The 17,017-nt window shown below is 46.9% G+C and overlaps 6 protein-coding genes across 10 annotated transcripts; 3 read left to right on the forward strand and 3 right to left on the reverse strand.

Annotated features, from left to right (window-relative positions):
• The first annotated feature begins 2,694 nt into the window (after positions 1-2,694).
• Positions 2,695-5,855, forward strand: E1B28_013554 (uncharacterized protein). Its single transcript, XM_043158717.1, has 5 exons — positions 2,695-3,109; positions 3,171-3,346; positions 3,408-3,824; positions 3,880-4,332; positions 4,388-5,855. Exons 1-5 carry the CDS (start codon positions 3,021-3,023, stop codon positions 5,491-5,493), a joined length of 2,241 nt encoding a protein of 746 aa, XP_043004072.1. The 5' UTR covers positions 2,695-3,020; the 3' UTR covers positions 5,494-5,855.
• Positions 5,856-6,466: 611 nt separating this feature from the next.
• Positions 6,467-7,665, reverse strand: E1B28_013555 (uncharacterized protein; the record flags this gene model as incomplete). Its single annotated transcript, XM_043158718.1, has 7 exons — positions 6,467-6,626; positions 6,672-6,879; positions 6,932-7,076; positions 7,128-7,321; positions 7,372-7,389; positions 7,441-7,484; positions 7,547-7,665. 7 exons carry the CDS (start codon positions 7,663-7,665, stop codon positions 6,467-6,469), a joined length of 888 nt encoding a protein of 295 aa, XP_043004073.1.
• Positions 7,666-8,009: 344 nt separating this feature from the next.
• On the reverse strand, positions 8,010-8,457 carry E1B28_013556 (uncharacterized protein; the record flags this gene model as incomplete). Its single annotated transcript, XM_043158719.1, has 5 exons — positions 8,010-8,016; positions 8,065-8,209; positions 8,262-8,307; positions 8,359-8,385; positions 8,440-8,457. 5 exons carry the CDS (start codon positions 8,455-8,457, stop codon positions 8,010-8,012), a joined length of 243 nt encoding a protein of 80 aa, XP_043004074.1.
• A 647-nt stretch (positions 8,458-9,104) lies between these two features.
• Positions 9,105-11,250, forward strand: E1B28_013557 (uncharacterized protein). 5 transcript variants are annotated; one of them, XM_043158723.1, is made up of 5 exons: positions 9,105-9,235; positions 9,290-9,610; positions 9,661-10,693; positions 10,791-10,951; positions 11,058-11,180. In XM_043158723.1, the coding sequence occupies exons 2-4, from the start codon at positions 9,505-9,507 to the stop codon at positions 10,834-10,836; spliced, it is 1,185 nt and encodes a 394-aa protein (XP_043004078.1). In that variant the 5' UTR covers positions 9,105-9,235; positions 9,290-9,504; the 3' UTR covers positions 10,837-10,951; positions 11,058-11,180. The 5 variants fall into 5 exon arrangements, with proteins under 5 accessions (XP_043004078.1, XP_043004079.1, XP_043004075.1 ...); XM_043158724.1 differs by having other exon boundaries at positions 9,661-10,951; positions 11,058-11,250; XM_043158720.1 differs by having other exon boundaries at positions 9,105-9,610; positions 9,661-10,951; positions 11,058-11,250.
• A 943-nt stretch (positions 11,251-12,193) lies between these two features.
• On the forward strand, positions 12,194-14,704 carry E1B28_013558 (uncharacterized protein). The gene is made up of 2 exons (XM_043158725.1): positions 12,194-12,764; positions 12,815-14,704. Exons 1-2 carry the CDS (start codon positions 12,368-12,370, stop codon positions 14,476-14,478), a joined length of 2,061 nt encoding a protein of 686 aa, XP_043004080.1. The 5' UTR covers positions 12,194-12,367; the 3' UTR covers positions 14,479-14,704.
• A 343-nt stretch (positions 14,705-15,047) lies between these two features.
• E1B28_013559 (uncharacterized protein) lies at positions 15,048-16,929 on the reverse strand (the record flags this gene model as incomplete). The annotated part of the gene is made up of 13 exons (XM_043158726.1): positions 16,790-16,929; positions 16,587-16,719; positions 16,475-16,523; positions 16,382-16,393; positions 16,155-16,319; positions 16,078-16,091; positions 15,830-16,019; positions 15,697-15,778; positions 15,626-15,644; positions 15,437-15,549; positions 15,330-15,371; positions 15,165-15,266; positions 15,048-15,108 (listed from the first exon to the last, which is right to left on the reverse strand). The coding sequence occupies exons 1-13, from the start codon at positions 16,900-16,902 to the stop codon at positions 15,048-15,050; spliced, it is 1,095 nt and encodes a 364-aa protein (XP_043004081.1). The 5' UTR covers positions 16,903-16,929.
• Between the last annotated feature and the right edge of the window lie 88 nt (positions 16,930-17,017).

Below are 17,017 nucleotides of genomic sequence, written 5' to 3' on the forward strand. Positions count from 1 at the left end.
AGGAAATGGATGTAACCTGATGCATCTGAAGCCAACCCGAATCTACGTTGAGTCATCTCGTCACTATATGTCTATCTCAACGCTACTAAACGTAACTCACAGGTAACTCGTAAGGATTCTCTACGCTCGGTAACGCTGACCCGACGCAACCCCAACGCACGTGGCAACGTTGGCGGAAGGCCTACCTTTCGTTTACGCACCTCAGCAGCGTCGAAGCGTTGACAGCGTGTGGGCGCCTTGACGCGCGCAACGCGCCTTCATGCGCCTGGACGCCATACCCCCTTTTCCTGATGTATAAGAGTAGACGCCTTATTTAATCCAGTGTCGTATCTGTCCATCCTGTCCTCCTCATCTGCAGTTGGGTTGTCCGGATTAGCTGGACGTGTTCTTTTCTTCTCCCCTGTAACATAGCCGAACAGTCCATGGAACTTAAGGAGGTCTTCCGTTGCGGGTAGCCATCTTTGGAAGTTGACGGCGGTGAGAATGATAGTAGGCGTAGTTTTTACTTCGGACATCACGAGTTGTAGAGTATTGAGTTGTTGTCTTGTTAAGACGGTGCGCGGAACAATCGAAGACGAGTGTATTGAGACGAGATGAGTGCAGTGGAGTTTAAGCTACGGGGCCCATAACCTGTTGCGTCTGAGACACGAGAGTCAAGACTTTATATATTAGATGATATAAACTATGTAACATACCTGAGACACGAGAGTCAAGACTAAAGACGTGTTGACTCTCGTGTCCGACAATATAGTACGCTATTTACATAATAAGTGTTAATGTCCGTTCGTCTACTCCAACATATACTCCTCTCTAATCTAGTTGCTGCCCTCCATTTACATCTCCTGCATAATCAATACATTACTGTTGTAGATCACATGTACATACTTACATCCTGTTTCGCGGTTCGAAAGCTAATGAACGGCGGACGCGCGTCGTTCTGCCACTTCTTGCGACACTCTCACTCAATGAACATCGAACATAGACAGCATTCCACGCTATATCGTTAAAATGGACATCCAGTTCTCATGAACGTTGACCAAGTTCAGCTCACCGCCGCCCACATCTGTAAGGCTATTCCAAGGAACAGGGAGACTTCCTCATCTATCATATTGGCGGTATTCCCCGACTGGTACTTTATTACTGTGGTTTCCCATGGAAAACCAATTGGAAGGCGCCCTAGGCATGCCACGACACGTCTCTCCGCTCACGGAGTTGTCACGGTCAGTCTATTTCCGAATCTGCAATACATGCTCTGTTGACAAGTGGCAAACCATATTAGGCGGTTGAACTTTGCGTACTACGATAACCAGCCCCTTAACTTGAATCTTCAGGCTTTTAAATTGGTCGAACGGACTCACCGTTCAACGTTCATTATCCAACAAACACCCTCCAGCAATTCCCATAACCTTCCCTCGTTCATGTCAACTGCCGAAATAGAAGTCGATATTGTTATTATTGCATCCGGTCTTGAAGCCAGTGAACAAACGCATTAACCGTAAATTCAACCTGCGGTGGGCTATTGGGTTTGTCCAGACCTTCCTCCTGAGAGTAAGACAAGTGTTCCATACTCACTTCCTAGGCTAGATCGTGGTATGGTAAGCATCCATCGACTGTGCTGGACTTGAACACCGGAATACACGAAGGAGCCTTGGGATTGGCCCGTTATCGATCGTCCGAAGCCGTACTATCGGACGCGTTATACACTGTCCTGAGTGGTAAGTCGGTCAAGCGTATTGTGAAGCCTGATCATGGGACGGTGGAATTCACGGCGGGCATACAGAAGTTCGTACCGCCATGCCTTTGCTGCCTTGGGAGTTCTTATCCTCAGCTTTCGTTCATGTCAGGACGAATCTAGCACTGCAGACGCTGGAAAAAAAGAGTTGGAGCTTTTGCAGGAATCATAATGACGACAAAGTCTCCATCTTTGGAGGGTGAGTACTAAGAGTCGCGGCCCCACGAAATGCTACGTACCTTCTTGCTGTCGCCTCCGTATTTTTTCCTTTTCTCCGATGCCTGGGTCCGTTTTATGCACATCCATCAAGTAGCCGAACTCGAACTCGCCAACCCGGATAAGAGCGTTGAGGAGAAAGCCGCGATTATCTTGGAAACAGTTATGAATGAACCGGATGCGTACGTGCTCAAGAACATTCTCACCTTGTTGTAACTTAATAGATAGAATATAGTGTTCATGACTTGGCTCTCGGAACTGTTTAGCTCGTACTTCGTTCAGATGTCAGGAGTGACTACATCGACAACTTGCGGACCTCCCAGGAACATAGCCTGGATCAGATTAAGCAGATGACTAGAATGAATGGTGTGTAACAACAACGCTGTAGAAGGAACGAGGGATATTGTGCTTGTAAGTAACCCGAAATAGAACCTAATATGGGAATTTATTTATGTAAGCTGGTGATAAAAACGTTCCATACTTTGCCTGAAAACGTGTTGTTGGATTTTCCGATTCCCGCTGTCACTCGGGATGTCACTACTAGAAGCCCTTTACTTGCCATTGACTTGCCATCTTTCCTGACTTAGTCTTGAACCGGAATCAATAATATCAGCTTCAGCGCTAAACCGAGTCGGCTTACTCGGACCTAGGCTCCAGCGCAGTACGGATTGAAATCTGGAACAGTTGAAGTCCTCATTTTATCACCGCTTGGAGTACGCATGCCTACTTACCCACTGTTCCCGCAGATGTCTTGCAGATATCACCACCGCTACAGGCACCAATCAAGGACTTTCATGGATCGGGTGTAACGCTTTCAATGGAGAACTTCACGCCTGTAATCATTCCTCGAATGATTGTCCCTACATCAAACGTCCAAGTATCTTGTATAATCGACTGTACGATATGTGTACATGCCGGTTCAGTTTCATTTTCGGAACTACACACCGCCGTTGTGCGCTGCGCAATAGTGAATACTCATCAGCGCCCAAATGGTTTTCGGTCGACGCTGGTGGATTCAATCATAGAGGGTAACGAAGTTAAATAAGCACTGCCTCCTGCCTCCGAGTTCTGAATGTGCTGTTCAATGATAGGTGACATGTTGGTGGCGTGCATGACCTGCCACGGGTCAGAAGATATCGAGATAAAACGCCGTCCCGTTCTGTAGGTGTTGCCGTGAAAGGGGGTTATGTCAAGATTTCTTTCCTTCTTACTTCCACTTTAGTCACTCGTTTTTTTTTTGCTGGATGGCCACTAGTTTGAACACGGTCATTGTTGACGACCAGGATGGAAAAATCATCTACTCTGGTCAATGGTCTCTAGCGGGGTCACAGACGGACTATAACCGAACTGCCAATTCCCCGCGATCGGAAGGCGCTCAGATGTCGTTCACGTTTTTTGGTGTGTATGAGATACAATTCCGTGAATGCCTTGTGCTAACCGTGATATCTTCGCTTTGAAGGTACTTCCGTCACCGCTATTGGAAACCTTGAACCAGGAGCAAGATGCAATGCTACATTTTCGGTCGATGGAACCCCCTCCAACTACATTTCTCCGCCAACAAACACGACCCAGCGCCAACAAACAATATGGACCTCACCAGAACTCTCCGAAGGGAATCACACACTCATTTATACTGCCTTCCCCTGCACACCCCAAACGAATACCACCACTGCAAATGAGTATAAATCATCCATTTCGTTCGACTATCTGCTCTACAACACGGCAGAAATTCCAGAGGCCGCTACTATCTTTATTGATGACCGTGATCAACGTTTGCGATACTCCGGGAACTGGTCACAAGACGGCGGAGATGGAGATTTTAGGCTTACAAGGCAAGGAGGAGGCAAAGGAAGTTCTGTGCAACTAGCATTCACCGGTGGGGGATCAACTTCTCTATCCCTTGAGAATCTTGAACTCATACTATTTTATAGGCTCGTCTATAGCTGTTTATGGCCGAGTTGACAATACAAGTACCGTTGTGGAGGCTTCGTTCACAGTGGACGGCGAAAAGATTAGTGCATTTGCCGCCGGGTCTCATAATTCCGTCTCCTACAACATGGAATTTTTCAAGAACGGGTCTCTTACTCCAACAGAACATACTCTTGTTATCAGTTGCCTTGCGGACGGCCCATTTTGGCTCGATTACATCCTGCTCAGATCCTCTCCTACCGATACTACGCCCAAGGCGGGAACGATTCCAGTGGGCGCTGTAGTTGGATCTATCACTGGCGTACTGTGTCTGATTGGCATTGGACTCGTGGTTTGGATATTATATTTCAGGAGAAGGAAGAAATCGCCCAAAAACAATACATTAACGTTCCCAAAGCGAGGACTTGTTCGTCGAATAACGCGCTACGACTCCAACACCGCCGACCCATTCTCTCGTAAGTGGACTGTACCTTTTCCTAAGATAATCTGTTAATATGTTGTAAACTCAAGGTGATCCGATCCCAGTTCAAGCTGTACCACGGGCACCCATGACACCCAGTGTGAATATGACTCCCTCCATAACCTCGTATCAAAGCACCGCAGGCCTTCTGGCCACTCACTCCTTCGATAAGCGGTCCTTGTCGGATGCAAGCTCTCATCATCCCGCGCCCGAGTCCGTCCACACCGACTGCTACAATACGTCTCACTTAGATGACGACGATGACTCTGTTCTCAATCTACCTCCCGAGTATGCAACAACAGCACCCAGCGGAACCAACATAGGCGACATCGTTCCCGCTCCTTCGATTCCCTCGAGTCCATCGTCTATTCACTATCCTTATCCTCCGTCACGCACCAACACCTTTTCCACTATGCACCGCCGTCATGGCTCAATTCCTTCTGACATTGGCGGGTCTGATTTTTCATCGATAGCTCATGATCATTATCCGCCCACTCCGAGTCGTGGAGATAGCCATTACAAGCCTACTGGATATACAGGAGCTTCCAGACTGTCCCGAAAGTCTCATGGTAACGCGAGATTTGTCGTAAATGCGGACGACGATGCACGCCTATCTATTGCCGATATGAAGAGGCGGCAACAGGATGTCCCACACCATATCCCAATAGTGCATACCGACAGTGGCGTTCGTTTACCACCGAACATAGTAGACGACAGAGACGAACATCAGAATGTACCAGAAAGCTCAAATGGCCACCCTCTTTTGGCTCATACACATTCCGAAGTGTCCGACCCTCCCATACGCCCCGCCGCTTTGTCCGAACGCCCTACACGACCCCTCCCAGAACCAAGTTTACGATCACTGGACGACGACGGGCAGTCCATAGCTGCGCTGAAACGACAGCAACGTATGCTAATATTCTCGCCTGACGGTTTCAGCACCCAAACTGTCCCAACAGACGATGGCGTCCATACCGATCTCCCCGCCAGCACTCTATACGATGTTTCAGGGACTCCTGGACCTCTTGTTCACGCATCTGCATCAAACTCGATAGCTCCATCGGAACATGCACATGCGCCGTTAGTGCCAAATCGTCGGCCCCCGCAATCGACTGCCTTCGTGGACGAAGTTCCTCCCGTGTACACCTTGAAATAGCTCAAATACCGCAGTCGTTTTGAACTTTGTGACATATTATTGTACTAACTATTGTAGATACCTAGTGATTTACGCCATTTGCACACTCTTGTGGGAGCAATCTGATTACGGTCGCCGATCTTCTACTAATATGATGCGGAAAGAAGGGGGGAGGAAGAAACTAGAGCCACATTATGGTAGTTTAAGTTTATTAATCATTACTGAGGCGTATACAATATTTAGGCGGTTCATACTCTCGCCAGGGTTCGGATAGAGAGAGAGATGGTTGTTTACTATTGACAGGCTGCTTGAGTACAGTATCCTGACTACCGGTGACTGGTGACCCCCAGTGAAAATCGACAATATTACTAGTACTTTGCCAGCTATTATCGGGTAAGCGCAAGCGAAATATCTGCCACTACGCGGCAATGGTCTGGCAATAGCAAAAATCAGTAGTACAGTACGTACGTCACTATAAACGTTTCAAGCTGTATGTGAGTGATGTCGTAATAAATTCAAAAAATGAAAACTCTCGATAAACATAGCTCTCCTGCATTGAAAATGCAACCAAATCAATAATTTACCTTTCTGGGAGTAACATCAAGGGCAGCAAGGGAAGAGAAGAAACAATCAGTTTATTTAACTTGAAAAGTACTATCTGTCCTATTGCCCAAATAGTGACGTACGTACTGTACTACTGATTTTTGCTATTGCCAGACCATTGCCGCGTAGTGGCAGATATTTTCGCTTGCCGCTCACTTGCACTTACCCGAATCGCTGACAATCGCTGGCAAATGACCAGCAATATTGTCGATTTTCACTGGGCCTGAGTACTCAGTGAGTTTCCATATCAGTTTATCAGTTTTGAGTCTCTAGAGTTTGAAAGGCAAGAGAGGCCCTCTGGAGTGGCTCAACAAACAACCTCCTCCTGGATCTATGTTTTCTATTCTAGTATGAATAAATTACGATTGTGTTAACAATGAAATATTTAAGGTTATGCACATCTGGACTGAGTATAGGAATAATCAAGCGCTATGGAGATGAACACATAGTGGAAGTAAGCACCCATAACCACGCAGACATGGAAGATCTGATGGGAGTTGAAGAGGAAGTCGTAAGCACCGGGATTGAAGCATTCTGGTATCTGGTTCACACTGATGACATGAGATTAGACTTTATAATGAACCGGTGTGACTTACTACAGCAAGGCACCTCCGAAGTAGATGGACGAGGACAAGAGGAACCACTTCAAACCCATCCCTGTAAGTGTCGTCGCTAGTCCATATACAACGAACCAGTGAAGCATCGGAATGACCACGATGAAACTCATTCCCACGAAAATTGCAGTGCGTCGAGCGACATGTGTGGGTTTCGCGTATTCGGGATCAACAACAACAAAGACACCAGCTAAGTAAACCCAAATCAGACGACAACATTGAGGACTAGTAGCAGTGCATACCGGCATTCAGCAAGAGAACAGATAGGCCGTAGAGCCTTAGCGCCTCCGGTTCGCAGAAGAATCCATAGTAGAGCAATGGACAGAAGGACCCCAAATTCAGAACGGTAATTCCAACATAATCAAAGGCCTGGCAACGACAGCAGACCTAGCAAACTTATGTGAGTAACATGAATGTATATTTCACAATGGCAAGTACTTCTGGGGATTGATGGGCGAGCGACGCGTGGAATGTCGCACTGGACAAGAGACAAAATGCGGCTGAAGCGAAGAAAATTGAGAACACTGCCGAGTCAACCCATGTCGTTTGGCCAGATGTGAGTTGCGATGGATCCACTGTGATCAGAAGATATAGGAAGAGCACGCCGCCCCACAAGTGAGTATGTATGTTTCCTAGAGGTCCAGTCGGAATAGAATCCCTCGTACGATTCAATTCCTCTCACCGGTTTCGTTATGCACATCTGTCAATATCATTATGATCAACAATGAAAGAGACTTTTAGGAGTACCCACAAGCATAGATGGATTGAACGCAGCCTCTCCAACTCTCTTGCGACCTGGGTTTCAGCCAGGGTAGTAAGATCACTTTCGCTTAAAACTTTCAACAAATCGGGCTTGCCTTCGGTATCCGGTAAGAATATGCATGTTATAACGTTTCCAGCTAGGTAGGTCGTTCAAAGTGACAGTCCGGTTGAGATCAGATTGTCTGACATCTGCTTGCTTGTCAGCCGGGGCCATCTTGCAACGATAAGGCTTGGATTTAAGTATGAGGGAGAGGAATGGTCGGGCGTTGGGCACTTAAGACGAATATATACACACCCGAGGGTCGACATGCAAGTTCTGTGGGGAGAATTTTGATAGAAATGAACCAAATCCTGTCCGAGAGGTAGTTCAGAGAAGGGGAGGCACCAAAGAACGCCGCCCTAGTCCGGCCTCTTAACTTCTCGAGCAACGAGCCCGGGTTTCAAAGCATGTCAGAGCATGGACCTGCTAGAGGCGGCTTGCGATAAATAAATATTAAATTCTCGTCTGCGAATCGGCTCGCGTGACTTTGTGCTCGATGTCTTTGATCCTGTCATCATTTAAAGTCTGTAAAATTCTGAAACCAGGTTGTGTATTCTGATATTACCAGCTCACGTTGGCCGGTAGTGCATGCATGTGCTTGCTACAATTCGTATGTACTTCGCAAGTTTCGTCCTCCAATGCGATAGTTCACCCAATTCTTGATCATTTCCGTGGCTTGCAAATAAATTCTTGGTTGTGTCTGGTAATGGAGGTGATCCTACCCCCCGGTCTAATCGGTTAAGTCTGAATAACGCTGCAGAGGCGCTCACCAATGGCTTTTTTATCATCTCTGCAGCGAACGACGGAAGAGGACTGCTTTCGTCCCAGACGTACGGTCCTAGTCGATCAGTCCATCGCGTAATATACTGCTTTGTAGGCATCGAAGAAATCAGACTTGCAGACCGGTTCGTAAATCGACTACCGTGCCGGCTGGAATCAAGCACGCACCAGAACAATGCCAGACATTGACACGCGTCGAATCCTTCAAAAACTGACTTAAAAACCCTATGTAGAAAGGGACAACTGTCCAGTAATCCCTTCGCTTTGCTTGCTTAACGAGTAATCTTATCCATCATTCAAAGAGTTGATCAAAAGACATGGTCAGATGGAGATTCAACAAAACGAAGGAATCGTCACGCACAACTGGTATCACAAAGACCTTGGAAAGCCTCAATAGCATACTTTTGCTTTCATCCCGCTCGCAGTCCTCCAGCTAATGCATCCGATTTCCTCCTGTTCTCGCGAGTGACACGCGTCCTCAGTCTGTCAATGATCGATTGTCTGGTATCCTATAACAGGATGGCTTGAAGATATTTGCGCGTCGACCAACAAAGTCAGATACTGAGTTTCAAGGTGGACATTAGAAGAAAGACATGCACAGTACATGTATAGTGAGGAAAAGGTGAGACTCCACTCGGAAATAAACTACCACAAGAATATCACTCACGGCAGTCTTTCCGCATCGAGGATACACGGCGTAAGAAATGGAGTACTAGTTGGATGAAGTGCATAGAGCGTCGGAGAAAGACACCAGATGTACAAATCAAACAATCCCATCATGAAGGAGGACAAAATCTGATGTGTCCGGTGGAAAACGGATGTCACGGCGGACAGTTCCCGTCTGTCTTATAACTTTCCCATACATACTACAGCTTCAGCTCGCCGCACAACCCCCTCATCAAGAAGCATGTCTTTGAACAGCATTTAGAATGGCTTAAGTACTATGGGCGGCACCTGTGTGTAGGTCAGTTCTGGATCCCCGACATGGCTCTTTATGCTGTTCTTTTTGCATTTACAGCTACAGGTGCTCTTCCGCTCGGGCCCTCTGAAGGAAATGTAACTTTCGAACACGAATTGACTGTTCGCGCCGATGCGTGTACACCATCATCGAGAACTGTACTCGGGATCGTATGGGGATGTTTGACAACGATTGTTGCTTGTACATGGCTTGCGATACACCCGAATGTTCCCAGTCCTGAAGACTCTCAATGGAGGATATTATTGCGAAGAGCTATGATCATGGCACTTGCGATTGTCTTCCCGGAATATACAACTGTATGGGCCATACGTCAGTGGCAAGAGGCAAAACGTATATCTAGAGAGATGTCTTTGAGAGAAGGTACGCACAAAAAGCTCTTTCCTTACTGGCTTCGCCTCACAGCTATGTAGAGTTTCCAGAATGGACAATCACTCATAGCTTCTTCCTCACCATGGGCGGTTTCATGCTTGTGGACGAAGCAGGAGAGCCTCGCGGACCCTTGCTCTACAACGACCTATCGTATTTCGAGAAGTTCAGGGATTTCAAATTTCCCTCCATATCCGAGAGGGAGATCCAGGATCGCAGCAAAGGGGACGCCTTATCAAAAGCCCTGATTTTCCTTCACACCAGTTGGTTCTTGTTGCAAGTCCTTGCGCGTCCTATCTCTGGTTTACCTGTCACGGAGCTCGAGCTTGTTACGGTTGCAATTGCCTCCCTTAACATTCTTGCATATGGATTCTGGTTCAAAAAGCCTTTGAACGTCGAGTGTCCCGTAAAAGTGCTTTTGCCTTACTGGATTCCGCATCCCGAAGGCTCTTCCCTCAGATTGCAGCCATTTCATGCAGATAGTAGATCAAAGTCTGAGATATCGCTATCTCTGGCAACCGACGAGTCCTTTCCACAAGTCCAGCACGTTGCTGCATTTACTCCTCTGCCTGACTCACAGGAGAGTCTTCCTGGTTCATCAAAATCAGGACCACTGGGTTCTAAAGGAGTGGATTTATCGACTAGTCTAGAGATACACTCTATGGATATCACGGACGCTTTTGAGGTGGAATCCCACCCACGTACCCCATCTGGATCGACAAATCCAATGAGATTGAACTCTCAAAGATCTTTACTTCTGGTTACCAACCCCCTTTCACGAGTTCAGCGCGTTGCCGCTTTTGCCCGGGGCTTGATGCGCAGGGTCAACGTGTCAAGGAGGCTAAGGCACCTGCGCTTATCACTTTCGTCTTTTACTACATCGCTGATCTGCAGGGTTCAGCACATTGTTACTTTCATGCAGAAGGCCGTAGGAATGATAAAGAGTCTACGCCCATCCAGGGCTATTATGCAGGAAGCACTCATCCCAGGTTCGGATCATCATGATCTCCGACAAAGTGACACCATGAACCATTTCCCTCATGGTTTGCGAGTGTCGACATTCTACAGCGGTTCAAGGTATGCGTACTCAGCTGCGACGTCTGGTCTTCTCCAGCTATTGATGGCAGTGTATTTCGGTGGTCTTCACTGTGTGGCATGGAATTTTGTTTTCCAGACAAATGAACTGCGTCTGCTGTGGAGGGTTTCTGCCATTACTCTGACCTCAATCCCCCTTTATTACATGATAATGCTATTGGAGGCCCGGAAACGCGGCATATACGTAGTAAAGGTAGTATTCTACTGGTCAGGCATCTCAGCTATAGTGAAAACATACAAGTACGTTGCTTCCTCTGTAATGAGAGTGTTACACCAACAAGTTTTCGTTTTTCTATATCTTGCCGCTCGAATTACCCTTATCGTTCTGCCGTTCGTTCTTTTGCAGGACTATCCTTCACGTACACTCGAAGAAGTTGAATGGACCAAGTATATCCCTCACGTATCTTGGATGTTTACCCAGTAGGACCAGGTTATCGTGCACATACTTCTCTCGTTACCAAGGACCGAGACAGTTTTCTTTATTCATCACCACCAATGACCATGGACAGTGATTTTACCCATATTCTTCCGAACCTTTGTATTTCATTACCTTGAACTGTGTGTGTATTTACATGAATGTCATTTCGTATTTTCGCGGACGTGTCCCAAAAGAAGTGAGGATGGGGGAGGGATCAATCGCTTCGAACAAATCCCCAGCGGTTATGCTGGTGATGTCGAACGAGCTTATGGGACATGAAAGGAATTCTGGTACGGTTGTAGCGCCGGGAAAAATCGAGGCGAACCCTACAGTGAGTCGCTGAAGGAATCGATATCGACCCTTTTGACAACCCTTCCTACCGTACTGCCGATGTTGGGACAATCCCACCATAGTGCTATACTCGATCGTAAAAAAGGAGGAGAGAGGACATGGTAACGAGAGCAGACCTGGCAACTTAGGTGACATGAATATATATTTTCACGATTGATGAGCGAGCGGCGTGTGGTATGTCGCCGTACTAGAAAGGAAATGAAGCAAAGAAAATTGACAACACTGCTGAGCCCACGGACCATGTTGTTTCGCCAGACACGAGGTGCGATGGATTCACTGTGATCAGGAATCGACATCTATGCCACAGTGTATATAGACTGACAGAACCGCTGTGAGGACTTGACAACGAGTTTATTATCCATAACTCTTTAATATCGAGAACATGAGGTCAATTTGAACATCAATAGGAAACTAATTTGAAGACAAGTTGTCAGTTGTCAGTTGTCAGTAAACCCTAAATGAGTTTGAGAAACACGCATCGGTTGTCCATCTTCAAATGTCGCCAGCACTGCCGCCGCTAATGTGCTCCTCTCCTCAGAGTCATCCCGGCTTGAACAATCAGTATATCGTTGAAATTCCACGCAGTGAGAAATGTTACCCTGGAAACATGGAGGGCGAAGACATGTATCACGGCGAGGCGGCAGACGGTGAAAATCTTGAACGTTTTTCCCACAGTCCGTGACCAACCAAGTTTCTGCTTTCAAATAACAACCTGGCGCTTCGTCTGGCTCCCTAGTATATCTTACTCAGTACTCTTCTTCAAGGCCAGCCTTTGACGATCAACGAGTACTTTGAAATTCAACTTCGTTCAGCCCTACAGCTTCAGCTCGCCGCACAACCTCATCAAGAAGAATGTCTTGAACAGCATTTAGAATGGCTTAAGTACTATGGGGTGGCACCCGTGTGCAAGCAAGTTTTCTATCCTCGACATGGTTCTTTATGCTGTTCTTTTTGCGTTTATAACTACAGGTGCTCTCCCGCTCAGACCCTCCGGAGTAAATGTAACTTTCGAACACGAATTGACTGTTCGTGCCGATGGGTGTACACCATCATCGAGAACTGTACTCGGGATCGTATGGGGATGTTTGACAACGATTTTTGCTTGTACATGGCTTGCGATACACCCGAATGTTCCCAGTCCTGATGACTCACGATGGAGGATATTATTGCGAAGAGCTATGATCATGGCACTTGCGATTGTCTTCCCGGAATACACAACTGTATGGGCCATACGTCAGTGGCAAGAGGCAAAACGTATATCTAGAGAGATGGCTTCGAGAGAAGGTACGCACAAAAAGCTCTTTCCTTACTGGCTTCGCCTCACAGCTATGTAGAGTTTCCAGAATGGACAATCACTCATAGCTTCTTCATCATGATGGGCGGTTTCATGCTTATGGACGAAGCAGGAGAGGCTCGCGGACCCTTACTCATCGACCAACTATTATACTTCAAAAAGAACTTCAGAGATTTCAAATTTCCCTCGATATCCGAGAGGGAGATCCAGGATCGCAGCAAAGGGGACGCCTTATCAAAAGCCCTGATTTTCCTTCACACCAGTTGGTTTTTGTTGCAAGTTCTTGCGCGTCCTATCTCTGGTTTACCTGTCACAGAGCTCGAGCTTGTTATGGTGGCAGTTGCCTCCCTTAACATTCTTGCATATGGATTCTGGTTCAAAAAGCCTTTGAACGTCGAGTGTCCCGTAAAAGTTGTTTTGCCTTCCTGGATTCTGAGTCATCCTCCTTCCCCCACCACGTCCTCTTTTCATGTAGATACGGAATCCCGAGAACCCATGGCAGAGCCACGAGCTTTGGACATTGGCACATTCGACTTCGAAGAGGGTTCACGACCAAATAGCCCATGGATGGTTTTCAATAGATCACAGTCTGAAGTATCATTACCTCTGGCAACCAACCCCTTTTCACAAGTCCAGCACAGTGCTACTTTCATCCCTCCGTTTGACTCGCAGGAGAGACTTCCTTGGCCATCAGGATTTGGCCCACCAGTCAGTAATGCGGGGGTGGTTCAATCTCAGAACTTTCCCTTCAGTCCTGATACTAGCCTCGAAATACTCTCCATGGATATCACAGACGCTTTTGAGCTGGTGGAATCACGCCCATGTACTCCATCTGGATCGACAAATTCTATGAGATTGAATTCTCAACTTTCGGCCCCCAACCCCCTTTCACAACTCGGAGTTCAGCGCGTTACTGCTTTCACCCAGGACTTGACGCGGAGGGCCAATTTTTCAAGGAGGATAACCAGGACGCACCTGCATTTTTCATTTTCGACTTTTACTTCACCGCCGATTCGGAGGGTTCAACACGTTATTGCTCTCACGCGAAACTTGATGCAGAGGGTCACACTGACAATGATAACAACTCACCTGCGCCGATCTCCCCTACCCATGGCTTTTATGCGGGAAGCATTCAGGCCAGGTTCGAAGCATAGGGAATCTGGAGTTGGTGCCGAAATTGACACCTCTCCTTATGGTCTGCGAGTGCCGACTTTCTACAGCGGTTCAAAGAGGGTGTACTCGCTTGAGTCGACGTCTGGTATTCTCCAACTATTGATGGCAATGTATTTCGGTGGTCTTCACTGTGTGGCATGGAATTTCGTTTTCCCAACAAGGGAACTCTGTCAGCTGTGGAGAATTTCTGCCATTACTCTGACCTCAATCCCCCTTCATTACCTGATATACATGCTGGGGATCCAGGCCTACCACGAACATAAATTCCCCTTCGCAGAATGGAAAGAGCTACCGAGTTCTGTGAGGAGAGTATTCTACTACTCAGGGATCTCATTAACAGTGCACACATACAGGAAGTTTGGTTGCTTTGCAGGACTATTGCACCGACTTCTCATTTTTCTTTATCTTGCCGCTCGGATCACCCTTATCATTCTGCCCTTCATTCTTTTGCAGGGTTATCCTTCACATACACTCGAAGAGGTCGAATGGACCAAGTATATCCCTCATGTATCTTGGATTCTTTCCCCGTAGTTTATCGTACACATGCCTCTGCCGTCACCCGGGACTGTTCTATCATTCATACCTCCCACCGATAACGACCGTGTACAGTTATTTTGCCCATATTCTCCCGGACCTTTGGATTTCGTTCTTTCGAACTGTGTAGTTACATGATTGTCGTTTCGTAGTTTTTGCGGACTTTTTGTACTCGGACTGTGTAGGTACGGTTACGGTCCGCCAGTAATAACTGTCCTTTCGGTCATTTCAACCTAAACGTTCTCGAAGTTCATGGTACATCTGATCTTGAAGATCGAGCTCACTTTGTTACTCTCGAGCAGACCTCGAGCATCCAAATAAGGAGCGCTTTCAGCCGAGCGACCCAGCGAGAGCAGTAACGTTTCATATAACCCTGACTCAATAAATGGCGAAGTAATTCTATCTGAGTGGTTCATAACGTATCATGTACAGATATGTTGCCAACGACAACACATGCGACTCGATAACATAAATGTGGGTTGGAATCCTTGACATAGTCAACATAGTCGGATGTCATTCGTGGATACGAGCATCACAACCTGTCTAATCCAAACTATCCGATATGCTTAAATCTCGGACGAATCTCTCCACCTTGGTTTAATCAAACACTTGAAGGGAGCAGGATGACTAGACGGATGTATCAGTCGCCAAAACGTTCTTAAAGGTTCTTTCCGCCAACTCACCAAACCAAGGCAGAGACGTATTCGTACGTCGGTTCATTGACGGTACCATCCGGATTGAGGGCTTTTGAGATCGTGAAGACCGTTAGAACTGAAGAAATGACGCTAACGGGATAGTCAAAATGCTGCGGGGTCGAATGTTGCCTCATGGCATAACGACAACTTCACCTCCACACAGAAGAATATGCCATGTGCCGCCCGGGGCAGTTCCTTTATTGCGAGCGAGCAGGAAATGGACGTTATTTACGAAATCTCTCTCATCGCAAGCAGCGTACCGTTTACCGAAACCAAAGACAGCTTGAGCAGGATCTTGAACGTCCGGATCGAGTTGACCCTCCGATGTGAGGAACCTTTCAGGCTTAAAAGAAAATGGTTCCGGGTATACGTTCTGTGCATTTATTCGTTAGCTATGAGGTGGCAATAGCCACAATTAACTCTCAGGATAAATGGCGAATATTAAATACCTCGTCATGCAACATCGCCCTACACATAAAAACTTCAACACTCCACCACGACGGAAACGCTCATGACATACCATATATTTGTGACAATAACAGAGTTTGCAGGTATTCGGTAGCCTTTATAAACGTCTTCTTTATCCACGGAGTGGAGAACGCCTGAGAGCAGGTTTGCGTGAGGAAGACATAGTATACGAACCCTTAGCTCACCCATAGGAAGAACATTCTGCCACCGAAGAGTCTCCTTCACAATCGCAGCAACGTACGGTAAAGAATCATGGTCCGGGAAATCGGGAAGATGTCCCGCGGAAATGACTCGATCGATTTCCTGTTGCGCTTTTGCTTGGGCCTCTGGGTTAACTAGCATTGCTAGGAAAAACGTGTTCAACGTGGAAACCGTCTGAAGGCCAGGGACATTAGTCTCTGAAAGTGAAACGCGAGCGACTGATAGTACCTACCGTATCAGAACCAGCTAGTTGACAATAATAATATCAGCCAAAACACGAAGACGAAAGCACAGATATTTTAAATTGACCTGCATAAATCGATCCCGCTACATCTCGAACAAGCGACTCGCGGTACGCGGGATCATGGGTCGCTTGAAATTCCTGGAAGCAGAATGAAGTGAAAGACGGAGATATAATGCCGTTCGTCTGCACGAGACTCAGCCAAATGGCACCCTGCTGAGCCCAATAAACACCTACAATCCTGGCTTTAGCTGCCTCAAACGGCTTGTTAATCATGGCTTTCGTGATTCGGTACCAGTTGTTGACACTGAAATGGACACGCCGGGACGGACATTCAGAACAAATGAGCGGAGGTTCTTTCATTCCGTTAAGTGGTGAAGGAACATACTCTCGTTTCCAAGTAGCTCCGGCACGTATTTGAGCAATGGGAATGATTCCTGATTCGTCGCGAAAACAGCTATTAACAAGTTACCACGAAGAGGTTAGCAAAAAGAACGTACAACTAGATATGCACCAGGCCTTGCAGCCAGTACGATTGCACGCACGCCCTCTTCTGCAAGCGCAACGAGAGGGTCGTTTTCTGGTAGAACTTCGATTCCGTAGGCAATTGACAGTATGATTGTCGCGGCATGGCTGATAAATTGAGATTGGACTTACTGTTAATTATACGTTTCATGAACAAAAGATCATAGAGTGAACTCACTGTCGAAGATGGTCGGAGAATTCATCCGGGTTGGTTACAAGTTTTTTGAGGAGCTGTCTTGTGGCTTTGGCCTCTAGCGTCTGGTACTTTTTCGATGCTGTAGCATTGAACATCTGATCGAATAACCGCCTTCGAACTCGCCTACAAAAACCGCACCCTTGCGTGTTATTATTCGTGTCTTCGGCAATTTAAGAAGATATCCGAGCTTTACCAAGGTTCTCCTGCGAC

The sequence above is a fragment of the Marasmius oreades genome, chromosome 9 (genome assembly GCF_018924745.1).
Source record: "Marasmius oreades isolate 03SP1 chromosome 9, whole genome shotgun sequence".
Classification (NCBI taxonomy): Eukaryota; Fungi; Basidiomycota; class Agaricomycetes; order Agaricales; family Marasmiaceae; genus Marasmius; species Marasmius oreades.

Excerpts from the sequence above, each read along its gene's own strand:
- E1B28_013554 (XM_043158717.1), top strand. The coding sequence starts at position 3,021 with ATGTGCTGTTCAATGATAGGTGACATGTTGGTGGCGTGCATGACCTGC. Across the intron at positions 3,347-3,407 it reads GATGTCGTTCACGTTTTTTG|GTACTTCCGTCACCGCTATT; the intron begins GTGTGTATGAGA and ends TTCGCTTTGAAG. Across the intron at positions 4,333-4,387 it reads CACCGCCGACCCATTCTCTC|GTGATCCGATCCCAGTTCAA; the intron begins GTAAGTGGACTG and ends TGTAAACTCAAG.
- E1B28_013557 (XM_043158721.1), top strand. The coding sequence starts at position 9,256 with ATGGCTCTTTATGCTGTTCTTTTTGCATTTACAGCTACAGGTGCTCTT. Across the intron at positions 9,611-9,660 it reads AGAGATGTCTTTGAGAGAAG|AGTTTCCAGAATGGACAATC; the intron begins GTACGCACAAAA and ends ACAGCTATGTAG.
- E1B28_013558 (XM_043158725.1), top strand. The coding sequence starts at position 12,368 with ATGGGGTGGCACCCGTGTGCAAGCAAGTTTTCTATCCTCGACATGGTT. Across the intron at positions 12,765-12,814 it reads AGAGATGGCTTCGAGAGAAG|AGTTTCCAGAATGGACAATC; the intron begins GTACGCACAAAA and ends ACAGCTATGTAG.